The 17,843-nt window shown below is 37.8% G+C and overlaps 1 protein-coding gene across 1 annotated transcript; it reads left to right on the forward strand.

Annotated features, from left to right (window-relative positions):
* Positions 1-9,876: 9,876 nt before the first annotated feature.
* CA1 (carbonic anhydrase 1) lies at positions 9,877-17,404 on the forward strand. The gene is made up of 7 exons (XM_067553526.1): positions 9,877-10,036; positions 10,281-10,478; positions 11,584-11,702; positions 13,587-13,682; positions 14,554-14,616; positions 15,493-15,648; positions 16,893-17,404. Exons 1-7 carry the CDS (start codon positions 10,000-10,002, stop codon positions 16,968-16,970), a joined length of 747 nt encoding a protein of 248 aa, XP_067409627.1. The 5' UTR covers positions 9,877-9,999; the 3' UTR covers positions 16,971-17,404.
* Positions 17,405-17,843: the final 439 nt, after the last annotated feature.

Consider the following 17,843-nt stretch of genomic DNA (forward strand, 5'->3'; position numbering starts at 1 on the left):
CTCCCGGCACAATGCAACCCACACACAAGTCAACACAACCAACCACACAACCAGTCCAGCACCCACAACAATCCAAACGGCCCTTCACTGCAGCATTCACCCCTCATTCACCACCCACACAATCAACACAAAGATTCCAGGATTGTCATTCTGCCTCTGTGTCGTCTGTTGAGTCAGTGTGAAGCAATGGAAGCAGCTACGGGCATGGCTGAGGGCTTGTTTTGTTCAGAATGTCTCCAGGTTCAATCACCACCGGACCTTGTGGGAACCAGATGGAATGCTGGAGTCCAAAGGTTCTGTGACGGTTGGAAAATGACAGTCGATCCAAGGAGGTGGAAGTGGGTATGTCTACTGAAGGACTGTTTAATTGTGGTGTAGACGTTCAGGCTTGCACAGGAGCCCGGGCTCTAGGACCCTGCGAGGGGGTAGGGTCCCAGAGCTCGGGCTACACCACAGTTAAACAGCCCCTTAGCCCAAGTCCTGCAAGCCTGAGTCAGCTGGCACGGGACAGCCAGGGGTGTCTAATTGCAATGTAGACAAACCTAGTAAAGCTGTGTGGGGTAGCAAAGAGGTGGGTGTGCGTCCACCAGGAGACCGTTCTGTGCACAAGCTTTGGGATCATGTACAAACAGCAGCATCGCTCTACTACAACACAGCACATGGAAACAAGAGCCCCCTTTTTTACACACATGATTTTACAAATCACACAGCTGCGACAGCCCAGGCTTTCAGCTACTAGCTTTGAATAAGGACAAAAGTTTTACAGGGATATTACCAGACAGACAATGTCGAATTGGGATACACTGCAGAGAAACACCCAACATCTAGATTCTTGTGAGACCTGATAGCTCTGCTCTGTCTGGCTCCCCCATTGGGCAGCTCCTCCTCACAGCTGCAGATCGGTTCTTGTGTGCAAATTGCTGTGGGGTGATTGTCCTTTGCTGGTGGGTGAACGAACCCCCTGTGGTTCTGAAAGTGGGGAAGTATCCCTAGCTGGAGGAGGAGGTTGGGCAGGTGAAAAGGGTCTGCCTTGGGTGGTGGGATAAGGGTAGAAATTGGGCTTCAGGTTCCCTCCTGTCACAGCTCCTCAGCCTCTGGAGCTGGGCAGGGAGAGGCAAACACAGCAGGAGCAACTGCCTGGCTCCTTCTCAGTGCAACAGCAGCTTGGCAGAACCTCTGGTCCTCTTTCCTGTGCCTCACTGGTGTGGCGGCCAGGTGCAGCAAGAGGACTGCCCACTTCATCCCTGCTGTGTTATCAGTGATGGTTACAGGTGGGCAATGCAGGAAGGATGTTCCCCTTGTAGCCAGTGCTGTGGCCACAGCAATAGCAGGTACAACCTACAGCTCAGTAGCTGTGTGTGTGGGAGGCAGCTGGCTCAGGCCCAGACTTAAGAGAGGTTTGAAAATGTTAGCGCTGGCATTTTGGAGTTGGCCCTCTAAATAATCCCACCCCTCCCACAAAGAGCACTGATTCCTGTCCAGCATTATTACACCAGTAGGCACGGGGGTAGTCTGAGGTTTTGCGGAAAGGCTAGAGAGATGATCTTTCCGGACACACCTAAAAATTAACTGACTCATTTTACACTAAAAGGGGTGAAGGATATGGGAGAGAGGGTAGAATCTCTTATCATGCACCCTATCTCGTGTTGCTGAAGTGGAGACCAACTCAGTTGTTTGGTCCTTCCTTTCATCCCTTTACCTCATTTCAAGGCTACCTACACAAGGAAAAGGGCTGCCTACTTACTTTTTTTAAATGACAATTGAGATGAGACCAACAGCCTGCCCCGTTAGCAATGGACTCATACAAGTTTCTGTGGTCCCTGCCAGCTCATCTGAGTCTATTCTTTTAAATTTGTGACTAAAGCAACGTAACTTGGTGGTACAGAATGTGATTTCAAGATGGGAAGGGTATATACCATTTACAATGTCTGATAACTGCAACAAGTTTCCAAAGACTCTGGGAAAGACAAGTCATCTTCATTTCTGGCACAATCTGACTCACATTGGGCTTATCCAGATTGCCAGAACTCCATGAGGCTCACTGTTGCCATGAGAAAGGAATAGATGCAGTGATTTAAAATATTAAAAGCTGCTACATCTCTTATAAGTGATGTTTAGCCCTTGGTTTGGTATGCATTAATCACAAGGCCATCCATTATCTACCTTCAATATGGAGACTCTTCTTGCACTGGGTGAGAACCAATGAATGTCTTCATTTGCTTCCAATTATTTGTATTGCATTAATTCCTAATAATTCATCACATTCCTGCATATTGGTCTGCACAGTAGTAAGCTGTCTATCATTGTCATATTTGCATACACAGTAAATAGAATTAATACAAGCTTTGGTCCGGCAAACAGAGCTGGACAGAGTGTCTGCTGCAAATGGCAGAAGTGATTTAATGCTGGCACTGTCCTTATGTCCTGCTTAGGATTCCAGCAGCTATTTCTGTTTGTTGACAAATGTTGATTCTTAGATTGCTGTTGCCATGTTCCAAATTAATAGATTTTGAATGAGCCTCATTGAAAGAGGAAAACTACTGACAGACAGCTTTGGTCTGTGCCCCACATCAATACACCCTTCACACGTACAATCAGATGTGTACAGTGGATGTACTTTAATAGTTCATTATGCCTATAGAGATATTAAAAGTTTCAAATCCCATATTTGAAATGGAGAATATCACTAGGACTGATAATCTCTTTACAGTTGATATAAATGTAATCTGCCCAATGAACACACAAATGCTCATGAGTACTTGCACACACTTGCACTGTGCAGTTGTAACACAAAAGATACACATTCTGTTGTTTTATTTTTTCAGTACCACGCTAGTATAAAGAGAAAAATTGACCCCCTAATATAGCAATGCTATAGATAATGTTGAAATAACACTCTCATTCCAAACTCCATTTTCAATAGATCTTTCTGGGAGGGAAATACTTTTGGGGGCTTCTTTTGTGGAAGTTTGAAAAACTTAAGACAGTTTGCAAGAGGACTCTCTATCTCTATCACACACAGACACTGTGCTTGGTGAATGGAACTGGTATGGGCAATGTAACTAAAAGGTGCAGCAAATAAATAAATATTAAAGGCAGAGAGTGGCCTGACTGAAAAGGTATTTCTAAGTCAGTTCTAGCTTGAGATAAGGCTTAAGCAGGCATTCATGAAATAACAGCCCAGAAAAGCACACATACACACAGATCTCCTTCTAAATTATATATCTATATATTCATTCCTACTGTTATTTGATGCAACAGATTAGATTTTGGGGATTATCTCACAGACAGCATACAATTTCCATCTTCTCACTGACAAAAAACTTTCAAAATTGCTCCTGCTGCTCTTTCTGTCTACGTGGAGAAAGCTCCAACAACAGGATCCCAAAAACAAAGTCATATGACTTCGGCGACCAATCACAACTTGCAGATATAGTTTAAAAGGTGAAAAAGAAACATGAAAATGTGCTGTGAAATTTTTGCAGACATCATAATAGCAATATTTTTCCATGCAAAATTTTACCCAAAAAACAATATTAGAGAGTATTAGAAATGTCAGAGCATTGCTTCCGTTTCAGGGAACTTGAAAACAGGCACATATCAATGAAACAACATTTTATTGCCAATATTTCACTCAGTTCAAGCAAGCAGCAGGGGGCAGAGTTTGCCGCTGAAAAACTTCAAAGCACCAGTTTTTCTGAATCTGCCTCATAAAGTGTCAAATTAACGTAGGATTTGCCATGCTCGATATCTCTGTTTGTCCTTCAAGACTGATGTCCTGCCTCCAGCAGCGACAAATGCTTGAGGCTTCTGAGGAACATTAAAACACCTAAGTGTGACCTGACTAATTGTCAGGTACTGTATATGAGGGACAATATCCTTCCTGGCACCTGCCACAATTAGCTTACACACTAAAGCATAAGATGTAATTATTCCTATTTTAACTTCCGTAATTATAAGTGTTATCCTTGCTCTTAAAAGTAATTATTTATATAAATTCCTTTAGCAGCGAATTTATAGGCCGCACTGTATATATTCTGTTGGCCAGATCATACTTAATTTATCAGGCATCTTACCCCACACTGAAGTCTCATGAAGCAGCACAAATAATATTTGACCTGGTGTGACTCAGTATTTCCTTTCTATTTGTTATAAATGTAACACCCATTAATTCTTTAGAAAGACCCCTTGTTCTCATATTAAGGGATATTGTGTAAAGGAAGAATCTTCCTATGTATTCTAATGTGGATGCTTTAATGTCACATCAGTATAGTTACTGCACTGAATTAGATAAAACGTAAGTATTGACTCTTATGCCATGTGTGCCATATTAGGTTGTTTTCTACTTTTAGAAACTTGCATTTAAATATGTTTAGGTTAAATTCAGTAAATTCCATGAAACAGATACGAGGTGCACAATGACATTAGATGTATCCTGTTGCTGTTTGCTAAAAATTAAATGGAATACCATGTGGCCAGTAAAAGATCTAGTCAGACAAATGAATGAATGCTTACTATTTTTACACAGGATTTATTTTTCTTTGCTTCATATTCTGGCTGTCCACTCCAGTGAGGGACATACCAACAGGCCAGTGAATCGTTGGTGGTTCATATTGTGTTCCCCTAAATAAAAATGAAGAGATTCAATGACTTGCTGAGCTCTTGCCGTTAAATGACACATAATAAGGGCCTCGTGCTGCTTTGCTTACACAAAGTAAACTCCCTAGCGAAGTCAATACGTTTCCACTCAGAAACAGGTGCAGGATCTGGTTCTGCCCACATTTTCATTGTGGCTTGTTTTGTTATTCATAGACATGTTTTATTTTTTAACAGGATCCTTCTCATTCCCCATCGGATTGGGCTCAATACTGAAATACGCTCAGTACCCTCCACTCTCCTGACATCAGGCTCTGAGAGTCAGTAAAAGTTGAGCATGCTCAGCGCTTTGCAGGGGGCACTGAGCGCTTTGCAGGATCACGTGGTGTCAGATACTTGAAAAAGGTCTGATCCTGCTTATGTGAAAGTTAACTTCCATTGACAGCAATGGTGCATGAGCATGCACCACACTACAAAAGGGGATCTGAAGTTCTCGCCACCTCGCCATTCCAGAGTTTCTGTAAAGAAAGAATCATCTGACATCACCTATTTATTTTGGTCAGAACACTACAAATAATAATAAATTGTTATCATGCTGGAAATATAAACTAAAATTAAACTTAATACAAGAGCTGGTCAAGACTCTCTGTAATTTTGATGAAGAATTTTTGTGGCAATTTCTCACCAAAAATATTTAGTGTTTTCTTTTCAGTATATGAGGGGCCAACATTTTGAAAATGTGAAATTTTATTAATATTTAATAATATTAAGTAATTATTTTCTTTACATTTTTCATTATTTTTTCTGCATTCTTTCTCCCACTCTACTTAGTGCGATGCTGTTTTAAACTATTTTTATGCTAGTAGGCCCCAGCCCTACAGATACTTTTGCACGTGTCTAATTTTATGCATGTGAATGTCCCATCAAAGTCAATAGGTGTACTCATAAAGATATAGTTAAAAACATGCATAATTGTTTGCAGGATCAAGGTCTTAGCCATTAAAACTTTGTCCATACTGGTCTAGGTAGCATGGGTCTGCCTCTAATGCTGTCAATGGGCTTTTTGCAAAGTTGTCACGTTTCTTAAATCATAGTTTGCTGGAAAAGTGCTAATAGGTTCCCTGGACAGTATAGATGGGCCCAAATGTTGAAATATTAATTTGTGGTGGATGGAATCTAAGCTTGTGTTCTAGAAATCTCCCTAGGAATAGTGGTTCTCTCTCTTTTTGTGCCCCATACCTTTTACGAACAGTGCCTTTAGAGACCTGATGTCTTGTCTGCACTGAGAGAAAGAACCACTTTAATAAACGCCGTTTTTCTATTATATTTTCTCCTCATCCTACTGCTGGCTAATTTTCCTAATGGAATGGTAAGTGGCATTCTGTTGCTCCATAAATTATTATTATCGGGTTATAAAACGATGGACAAAATCCTGCAGAGCTGACCCAGTCCTCATCTCATTTGTCATAGATTCTATACTTTGAAAGACATTTCAAAGTTGAATGTGCTTTTCACTATTTATGTTGCTTGTGCTCTTTGTATTTCTTGGTTTGTTTGTAGACAATTTCATCTCATTTTCTTTTCCTGATTTTCATTCAATAGTACAATTCTGCAATGTTTGGACAGCGAACACTGCAGGATAACATATAAAAACACAAAACAGCCTCTTTAAAAAAAATATGTTTAAATGTATGTTATTTAAATGATGTATTTTAAAAAAATATTATTTCAATCAATATTAAGTTTTGTAAAAGCTTTTTAATTTGGGATAAAGTATATGGCACAGCACTGTCCCTTTAATTCAGATCTCATTACTCACATCATCGTCATTATTATAAATAATTTTTGGCTTAGATTGTGAGTGAGACTGTGCACTCACCCAGGGCTTCATGAAGAATAAGAACTCCCCTTATACTCATGTGTAAGTTAAATGGACCATGGGTCTAGGTGCACAGGGGTAAGCAGAAACTGTGTCTGCTACTTTCTCTCCCTGGAGCAGGTGGGTGAAAAACACAAGGGAAAGAGTAGAACTTTGTTTCTGCCTCCCTGACATATGGGCCTGCACAGACAGTGTTGGGATGGTTTCATCATTAAACACTTGTATAGGATGGGAGAAAATTACTACCCTCCTCTCATAGCAAGGTGGAAGCAGGGAGCGAATTGTGCATCTCAGCTAATTGTTTCTCTGTGCGGCTCCTGGTGTGCCACATCCACATAGCTTGTGGTAGAGCCACAATCTAGCCCTTAGTTATCTGTGCTCAGAAGTGGTGTGCCTATCTGCAAAAAGCTTCATTTGTCATTACTTTTTGTAAATCATTCCTTTGCCATAGATTTCCCTAAGGGAACATGGTGGTGTGAATCACCTAACAGAAAGTATCCTTTATTGTTTGTTTTCAGTCATTCTTATGTGTACTTTGGCTACCTAATAAGGAAAAATCACTAACAAACAAATGAATAAGAAAACCAGATAAAATTAAAAGCAATGTATTTGTTACCAGTCACTGAATTCTTTAACGTCAATTCCACAATTACCATGGCTTTGATTTAAATCAAAAACTCTTTCATCCTCACCTGTAGAAATTTTGGCTGTAGCTCAGTATTGTCAAGCTCAAGAGTTCAAAAATCATAAATGAGATCCTGCAAAAATCATGAGGTTGGCTTAAAAATCATGAGTTTCTTTTAAAATAATAAATAGTGGGTTCTTATTCGTTTTCTGGTTTCTTAGCCTTTAGGGTGCACTTGCTTCAAATTATAAAGGTTTTTCCTACAGCCCTGAGGGCTAGAAACTTACTTTAAAAAAAAAAAAAAGCTGAGATTCCCAGCAACTGCGGGGTTAATATAAACCCCAAATATCACAAGACTCCTGATAAAATTGCAAGAGTTGACAACACTGCTAAAGTTATTTTGAAGTTCACTGAGAAGGTACAACAGGGCGTGAAATGGGGGAATATGAACCAATTGTTTTGGGTTTCAACAGACAAACCAGTTGTCCTGTCAGTCATGAATGGTCCATAGTATTACATGAATGTTCTAGGATTACTTCAGAAGTTGGCAGATGAGACATAGAAAGGTCATATCTCTGAAAGCTGGCACCTACAGTAAGGATCTCTTTTTACTGAGTCTCTGCCATGCTCACCTCGCACAGAAAGAATATTTTTCATAGTCAGAAAATTGTCGTTAATTATCTGATAGAGTAAAAGATATCTTAACATGCTTTTCCAGGCTGTATTCTGTCAATTAGAGTAAGATTTATGGTTCTGCTGACTTTTATTCCTAATAATTTGTTTCTTTGTCTATTAAAGAACTACAAATAACTTCACGCAAATCTCTTCTGTTCTTAATTATTTCATTTCTTAATATCTTATTGTCCTGTTGGAGCAGAGGATCATTGCTAGATCCATAGAAACTGATAGACTAAAATAGGTTTCAGAACTCTGTACGAGAGAATACTATACAATTAATTTCTGCTTTTTCAGTGGCCTAGCAGGTTATTAGTGAGACTCTTGTTTTCAGCCTTTGGTACAGTGGCTTCGTTATAGATCTCTCCATATACTTAATTCTCATTGGCCATGTTAGCAAACAAGTGACCTGTAACAGAGGAAGAGTTTTGGTGCCAAATGGAAGTCATTGCACCCTGAGTCTGATTGACTGTAGTATGCAGTTTTCGAGATCCTATGTTATAGGTATAGTACCAGTGAAGAATTTCATTTCTTCCATTTTTCTAAGGGAATTATACTGATTGACACATATTAGAATATACAACATATTCAATATTGGAATCAATGTGGCAAATTCTGCAGCTTATGAAATGAAAATAACACAACAGTATCTTATGTTCCTGTCCTCAACAGTGGACATCTGCATGATTCTGATATCAGCAGTTTACTACCAAGAACAGTTTGCAGCAGTAACAGAAAAATGTAAACAGGTTCATCTTTTTGCAACTCAGGATGACAGGGCAATGCTTAAATATTTTATGTTGAACCTTATTTTGCATAGAAATAATTAATAGCTTGATTTTCTATGTTTAATAAAAGCTGGCATAAATAACAGCACAATTGTTTAATTGTATTGTGGTATTATGAAGTTCAAGTTCTTATAGATGCTAGGCATTTAAAAACCCGATCTTGCAAATTTTGCTCAAGAAAAATCCAACTGATTTAGTCTGAATAAGGAAAACAAAATCAGGCCCAAATATTTTGTTATTGAAAAAAGAGATTCACTCTCATTGGATCTGAAACCACTTGATAAATAGAGGGTTGACATTATAGGCCTCTGTTCAGAAAAGTACTTAAAATCCATCCTGATTCAGCCAACATTCAGACATATGCTTAAGTTACGCATGTGCTTAAATCCCATTGACATCCCATGTTCTTTTGTGCTGTCCTGAAGAGGGATATGATCCTGAACTGGGACCATAATGACTAGATTAATGCTTGAAAAAAATATCTAGATTATTATTAATAAACATTTTTGGCACAGATTATCCCATTTTGCAAAAAATTCATACAAAGTGGTTCTAGGAAAGGATGTCTCAGTGAGGATCTGTTCTCTCTCTCTCTCACGCGCACACACACACACACACACACACACACACACACACTCTTACACTTCTGTTGGGGAGTACTGAATTAGGCATCTACCCCTGGAAAACCCTACAGACCCTAACCCCAAAATTAGCAACTCCTCCAGATCTGCAGAAGCCTGGGACATCCCTGCCACATTCGGATCCAGCAGTGATGGTCTGGACCTAAATTATTATTAAGAAGAATAGTGTTATGAATAATATTAAGTCAGTATTTAACATTATAATTAACACATTTATCAAAATATTTGAATTGCTTGTATTTTTATTTGTTTTACACCACTCAAAAGTATTAAGGCCAAGATTTCAAAAAATGAATGCCTAAACTTAGATTCCTAAATCCACATTTAGGCACCTAAATAAGTGGCATGGATTTTCAAAAGAGAAGAGCACCCAGCTGCTCTCACTGAATTCAATGGCAGATTTTGGCCCTGGAGGTTTAATGTGGCAGATGCCTTTTGCCTACATTTGTGCAATAAAAGGGTCTAACTTTTAAAATCTTATCTGACTCTTAAAGCGCATAACATGTTCACTGAATCAAAAGGGCAAGGGTAAATAGGCGGCAAACCTCTTTTCTTCTTTTTTTTCCCAATCTTCTCTCTTTCTCTTTTAGTCATTTCTTATATAATGAGAGCAGGTGACTCAATAAAATCTGATTATGAAATATTGCCAAATCCCTCCCTTTAATGATGTATATAAAAGTACCAATCTGAGGCAGAAATTCTGTGGCGAAGCAAAACACTGACCTCATCCCAGAATCAGCTACTGCAGGCACCACCAATTTATTTTTGAAGACAAGATCCTGCAGTTATAAGAACATGGCAAGTCTGAATTGGAGTTATCAAGGCACCAATGGTAAGAGTAACTTTCCTTAATAGCAAACTAATTTAACTGACCACGATGGGATCTTTCTTTTCTTTTTTGATAACAAGAGACATGAATCAGTGATCAAACCATATAGAATGATACATTTCTTGATATTTTAAAAGAGGTATAAGCTATTACTTTTACAGCTATACAAGAAAAAAACACCACAATTCAGTATTAATATATAAAACCTGAAGTAGCAATTAATATGAGATTATTTATGTCTGTTTAGGACCCGACCAGTGGCACAAATTATATCCTATTGCCAATGGAAACAATCAGTCCCCTATTGACATTAAAACCAAGATAGTAAAAAAAGATCCATCTCTGGGGCATCTCCAGATCACCTGGAATTTGAGCACCTGCAAAGAGATTGTCAATGTTGGACATTCTTTCCATGTGATGTTTGAGGACAAGGATAACCAATCAGGTTAGTGAACAGGGTTTTCTTGTTTGTTTTTAAACATTTTTTTTTCTTACCTTCAACTCGAAACAAAGGCAAATGGATTTTCAAAAGCATAAATACCAGTTCAAATGTGCTCACTGATTTGGCATGCTATGCTATGTGGTGATATAACTTTACACTCCATGGAGGTTTTGAAATGTGTCATTTAAAATTAGGATTTGTTGCGAAGTGTTCCATTGTTACAGGAAAATTTAAAGTTTGCCAAATTGACTGGATATTTCCAGGTAGGAAAATATCCACAGTCATAGCTGTTTTCTGGTGGGTTTCCTACCAACAGTTCTCTTTACTTAGATATGAGTTACGGATTTAAAGCCTTTAAAGCATTGTTTGCTTGTTCTAATTAGCAAATACGACTGTCATACCCTGCATGAATCTTCAGGTAAGTAATTCTTAGTGTGATGGCTTAGCAAATACAGATCCCTGTCTGCCAGTAGGACGGACTACTCCTTCGTATGCTAGTAATTGAGGGTGACCTACAACATCACTAAGAAAAATATCTAAGCTTAGCTGTAAAATATTACCGGAAAAACTAATATACCAGACTCAGAATATCTTCTACACATTACTGGTTTTTCTTCTTGCACAGACAGGCAATTTTAGGATCTAGTATTGTGTCCTCTAGTGGTAGATTCTCTCCTGCCCTAGGAAGGGAACAGACTCAGTGAGCTAACAGATAGTTTCCATACGTCACTCTTGGGATCCTAACACTGTATCTGACAAACTGCTGCTAGTGTATGTTTCCCTTTCTTATGTTTTCACGTTTGCGTAATTAATAGTCTCTGCTCCTATTTAGCTGAGGTAAATTTTTGGGCTGAATTTGACAGGCATGCTGATTTACTGTAACTAAGACATAATATGCACATATCACGATTTTTATTTCTAAGGGCTCATATTAATCCATGCACAATCTTATTTTTTTTTAATTTACAAATGAAAATTACATGTTAAAATAGACTAAAAATAGGTCTAATATTCTAATTATCTTCATATAAGTGGGGAAGTTTTTGGATGTTATGATGCCTGTGCTGTCTCTGAATTTGATTTTAACAAATTATTTAATTTTTTGCAGTGGTGACCGGGGGACCACTGACTGGAAACTATAGGCTGCATCAGTTTCACTTTCACTGGGGCCAGACGGATGATCATGGCTCTGAGCACACTGTGGATGGAGCAAAATATGCCTCAGAGGTAGTGTCAATGAAACAAAAGTAAAGGTCACATTTTGTAAGCTTGAGTCACCCTGAAATATCACCCTGAAAATGGATATCCCCATGTAAATTCTCGCTCAACATCTGTATCTGTGTTTACTGCTTGCGTAATTATATCGGTTTGCACAAGCAATAACCTGCTCTGCATGTGCAAAGGAGATTTTGCAGGTGAAAGTTAGGACTCGAAGCCAACATTTTCAAACTTGGTTGCCTAAATTCACACCACCTAAACCCATATTTAGGCACCAAAAAAAGGGCCCAGTGCTGCAAATGTGTGTGTGTGTGCTCTTGTGAGTAGTCCTATTGGCATTAATGGGGCTAACTGCTCACATACATAACCCTTTACAGAACAAAGGCTGGCTGTTTTGCAGAGGGCCTGATCACTCATAGCCCTCCCATTGAAGGCACTGGGAGTTGAAGGTGCTCAGCACTCTGTAGTATCAAGCCTAATGCTTGTTGCTGGAATGCAGCTTTCCAGGAGAATAGTAATGAGAGGGCAAAGCTGGAAGAAAATAATAGAAGGAAAGGAAGGAAGGGTTATTAACTGAGGCCCACTTTTCAAGAAATAAAAGCCACTCCTGAAGTGACTGCTTTTGTTGCTTCTCATTATCAGCATGCCAAGAACAATTTATTCAATGTTATCTTTGGTTAATCTTTAGTTTTTAGAACATTATTGCAGGTGAATCTAATGAGACAGACTGGAATATTTGTTTGTTATTTAGGCGGTGCCTCTTACAACCAATGGACTCTTCCAACTAGGAAATTTTCCACTGGTGATGGTGCTAGAGCTATCTCATTTATGCAGCCAAGATATGAAAGGGGCCTCCCTTCAGAACAGCTTCCTGCTACACTTAGATAGTGAACCTGGACTGAGTTTGAGCAGCCCTGAAGTAAAAATACTTATTATACATCACTTTGAATCAGCTATTTAAAAAAAACCTAAATTTAACTAAAGCTGCTGCTGTTGAAAAAAAGATTGCAATTTAGCTTAAAAAACATAGCTAGGAAATACTTTCCCATTTTTACTTCTTTATACCACAGGTTTTAATAATTGTGTGCATTGTATGATAATTTCTGCAACGTGATCTTCCATTGCCATTTTAATAAGCTATACCGCTTTTTGTGCTCTATGGATGGAAGATGCTATACCAATAAACTAGTTTAGACTGCTGTATTCACATAGTTGCTAACTTGAGGAACTTCTAAATGTATCTAAATAGTAGTAATTTATAAACCAATTTCATGTGAATTAAGAACTTCAACATATGATTTTCAGGACTTCCAGATTGCTAAATATATTGTCATCATGTGTAAGTTATAATAGGCAAAAACATTAGTGTTGAACAAAAGGTGCCATAAGCCCCTTTATAGCTGACATTTAGAGGAAAAGCCACAGAAATATCTACTTCTAGTATGTACTGTCCTCTAGATATGCCTGCTCACATCACCGGCATAGAGCCTGCAACTGTTAATCACACTGCTAGCTCCGTTGCAATTAATGGTATACTCCTCTGCGTAAGAACCTCCTGTATGACTAAGGGTTTCACCCCCAAAATTTCCAAGAATAAAGTTTAAAGAAAAATAGTAATAATGGCATCCACAGCAAATCGTTAGTGACCAGGTTAGAAAACATTCCTATATTTTACAGGAAAATCCTGTAACCCTGCATCCTACAATATCAGGTCACAAGACTGTAGTTAAAAGGGCATGGACAAACTGCAAACCGAAGTCAGTGGCACTCCATGACGGAGCAGCAGTTCATATGCACACTAGCAATTGCAGAAGAAAGCTCTAAGAATGTACCTTTGGTTTGTCTCAAAATGTTATTGGCTTTAGTGACTGTTTCTCTGTCAATTGTTTTTAGCTTCACCTTGTTCACTGGAATTCAGACAAATATTCAAGTTTTACTGAGGCTTTAGATAAGCCTGATGGTTTGGCAATCATTGCTGTTTTTCTGAAGGTCAGTTACACAACACAGTGAAACTCTCTTTTTGCCTCTTTTGTTTCCCCTTTTAAAAACTGCTTTATTTATTATCATTTCCCAAAACCAAATCCATCCAGTAAAAGAGAATAGACAATGCAGCACTTTCTGTATTTAGAGACATAGATTCCTGCTGACTTGTCTTAGATTTCAGTAGTCTGGTTATTTTTTCAGCCCCAAATAGTGAAATGGTCACATCATTATTAAATTCATTTTATCATGCTATCCCTGTAGGATACAAAACAATTTTGTATTGCTGAATCTTGGAACAGATTGGCTCTGATTTTATATCTCTGAATGTTTGGCCTACTCCCAAATTAATTACTACTGTTTTATTCTAGTTATAAACATCTGACTATAGTTTTTATTGTAAAGTTGTACAAGACATACCTAAATTTTTGCAGTATATGTTGTTGTTGTTGTTTTCCAACATGTTCTCTTCCAGAGCATGGGAAAATACGGTAGTATGGAATTGCATAGCTCAGATTGAACTGAACTAAAGCACACAGTTAATCTAAAAGAACAAGGTCATGCTTGTCAGATAAATTATTAATTACAGTCTAGACACCATTACTCATGTTGAGTAGTATCTTATTCTACCAAGTAGCTCCAATGATTTCAGTGGGATTACTAGGGGAGCAAGGTATTATTTACTCCACACAAATAAAGGTGTCAGTCTGATTTTATGAATGATTTGCTTAACTTTAAGTCTTAGCAAATTTATAGTGGGATTGTGAGGCTAAACTAATTAATATTGCTGAACTATATTCAGATCTTTGAGAAGAAAGTGAACTGTTAATTGTTTTATGTTTATGATTCAACAACTTTCTCACTATTTTTATATTTTCAGGTTGGTTCCCCAAATGAACATGTGCAGAAAATTGTGAAGGCATTAGGTTCAGTAAAGACAAAGGTAAAAATTACTGCGGGGTCACAATCCTTTAGAATAGGGAATTGATTTTGAATCCAGCAAGTTCACACTGGAGACTCTGAGTTGCACTGCTTACCTGTAACCAATTTGAAATGTGATGAGACTGCACTGCACAGCAGTGCCATCTGTATACTTGCTAATGAAATCCAGGGGTTCAATCTGCTCATGTAGGGGCAATGTTGAATTAAATTGCCTTTCTGAGTCTAGGAGTTGATATACACATTATGACCTTTATAAAAGTACAGTAGAATAATTTACAGTCTTGGTGCTCAGCACTGTAGGATGTCAAGGGCCTCCTGTAAAATGATAAGAGCTCTCAATTCCCATTAACTTAAGTTATTTTAAGTATCTATCCATCCATCCATCCACAGATCATCAGCATCTATCACTGGACTTACAGACTGGGCTTAGTTTTGCCTCATCTCTACAGCATATCACATTTATAAATGACGTCCAAATGTTCAAGTAAAACAGGCTATGAATTTCAACACTCTATTTTTAAAATAGAGGATGTATTTCCTACACAGTATTTATGAAGGGCTATGGGTTTGATTTTGGGAGAAATTCAATGCTCAGACCCCAGGCTAAGCACTTAAGCATACGAGTAGTCCTGTTAAATTCAACAGGACTAGTCATGCTTAAAGTTAAATATGTGCTTAAGTGCTTTGCTGGATCAGGACCACAGCATCCAGCACCTGGTAAGTTTGAGTCCATAGGAGAACAGGGGTATTTTAAAATGAACCTCACTTCTTTCTAGTGAAGAAACATCTCCACTCTTATGCTCCTATTTTATATAAATGCTATCTTACTGATGTATAGTCTTCCTATCAGTTTCATTAAATGAAACATTTTCCATAGGACAAAAAAGCTCCATTTACTAATTTTGATCCAACAACCCTACTTCCTGGATCCTTGGATTACTGGACCTATCATGGCTCTCTGACTCATCCTCCCCTTCTTGAGAGTGTCACCTGGATTATCTGTAAGGAGCCCATTACTATCAGTTCAGAGCAGGTATAGTACTACAAAGAAAACAAGACTTTTCTTTATAGAGAAATTAGAGGACAGTATCATCTCACTGTGCATTATGATTTATATATTTTATTATGTTTGTTTTTCTCATTTTCAACATATAAAACATGAAAAAGCCTTATCAGGTATTTTTCACTTTCTGTCCTAAATTTTTAAATAATTTTATGCCATTAAACAGTTGCCATCTATCATTCCAGAGGTGGCTACATGTCAATATGAATGAAGTCCTTTCTATGTAAGGTTTGCACATGAGTTTTTAAAGAGCTTTTGGATCTTTTGAGATAAAAAGCACTGTGAGGTCATTTATTAATAATCTCTTAATAAATGGTCAAGATCTTGAAAACTGGGCCATTAGAATGTACACTTGATAAGAAGCTTGATACAAACAATTTTGGCTAAAAAGCAGTTTTGTAAACCAAATTTGAATTACATTTGGAAGTTAATCTTAAAGACACTGAAGACTCTTTTGTTTTTTTGACTAATAATTACCAACATTTTAAAAATAAAACTTTAAAGGATGCTTGCCACACTGGGGAAGATGAATTCACAAAAAGTTGTTTTCTTTATAAAATTGATTTATTACACAGATGCATCAGTGTCATCACTGAATATTTGATAGATTGTTGTACTTGCCAGCAACAAAGGTGATAAAATGCAATAAGTGGTCAGATCATTTGAATATTCATCTAAAAGCATAGATCCTGATTCATCACTGTGTTACTCCAATTTTATGTTGTCATAATTTCACTGATAACAGTGGACTCTTTATTTCCACTTGCTGAGGATTGTTTTAATTATGAGACTTCGGATTAAGCACATGGACAAAAAAAATACTAACTAAAACACTAGCTTAAGAAGTGTGGCTTCTTCTTTCTAACACACAGTATTTAAGTTGGAAGCTAACTGTGGCTACATCTACACTGACGGCAGCAAAGTTGCCGCTGTCAGATCAACTTATCTAGATCGACTGAGCAGTCAGTGAAGACCCGCTCAGTTGATCCAGAAGTCGACGTACTAAGACCACCTTCTCAAGTGGCATAGCGCTGCATTGACGGGATCACAGTTCCCGTCGGTGCAGTGCAGTGAAGACGGTGCGCAGAAAAGAAGCACAGAAGTCGACGGGAGTTACACAACTTTTTTGCGTACTTTGCGTAACTCCGGTCGACTGCCGCCAAATCACTGAGATGAGTGAAGACATAACCTGTGTCCCTTTTCCCCTCATTTAGCTGGACCAATTCCGCAGCCTCATATTGACTAATCATCGACTTCCCCAGCCATTGAAGGGCCGACAAGTGAGAACCTAATTCCAGACAATTAAGAATTGATCAGAAGTGAAGATATAGAAGGGGAAGCAATATATTTAAACCAAAGGCCATGTAACAAGTCAAGAAAAATTATTTTAAAAGTGAATCTCTTTTTGAGATATAATAATCCTATCCTGCCATATGCTATTGCCATTGATTGTAATGTATTTACTGAAATGAATCTATGTTTCTTGTGCATTGTGAAGCAATTGCAGTTTAATGTATGGCTTTTGCCTTGAGTATTTTAAAATATTTTTGAAATTTTTATTAAATTTATTAAATAGCCCAGATATTGTAGTGATAAGCATAAAAATAAACACTTAGAATAAAATAATAAAATAAGTCAGTATTAATACTTAACTAACTAATCAAAGATTTCATTTAACTATAGTAAATATCTATGTTAATTTTTGCAAAGCTTTTGCACAATAAAAATTTTAAAATAAAATGTCCTGTATGTCTGGGAGGTGTTTTATTTCATTAAGTGATATTATTAAAGTATTTTGTACCATAAAAGTGCTAATTATTGCTATTTTCAAGGGAAAATATGTCATTTGTTTGTTTCATTTTCTTTCACATGCATTTTTATATTCACTTGTCTTATTAGCACAACACTGAAACAGAAAGGCTGTTGGTGAGATAAAGAGCTGTGCTCTCCTTTACACTGTAAATATCTGAGTTTAAGTGTAGATTTAAATCACATTCTTCTCAGGCTTTTATACCAGCTGTGGATCTTGCATGCCCCACATATTCATAACTGGCCAATCTAAAAAAATGTATCCTAAAGAAATCCTTGCTCGGTGCTAAAAATAGCCAGAGAATTCAGTTGAATTGTGGATAGGTTAAAATTTGAATTTTCCCCTATCAAGAATA

Source organism: Emydura macquarii, unplaced genomic scaffold (assembly GCF_026122565.2).
Source record: "Emydura macquarii macquarii isolate MOO-44397 ecotype Brisbane River unplaced genomic scaffold, CSIRO-AGI_Emac_v2 contig_1477, whole genome shotgun sequence".
In the NCBI taxonomy this organism is placed as follows: domain Eukaryota; kingdom Metazoa; phylum Chordata; order Testudines; family Chelidae; genus Emydura; species Emydura macquarii.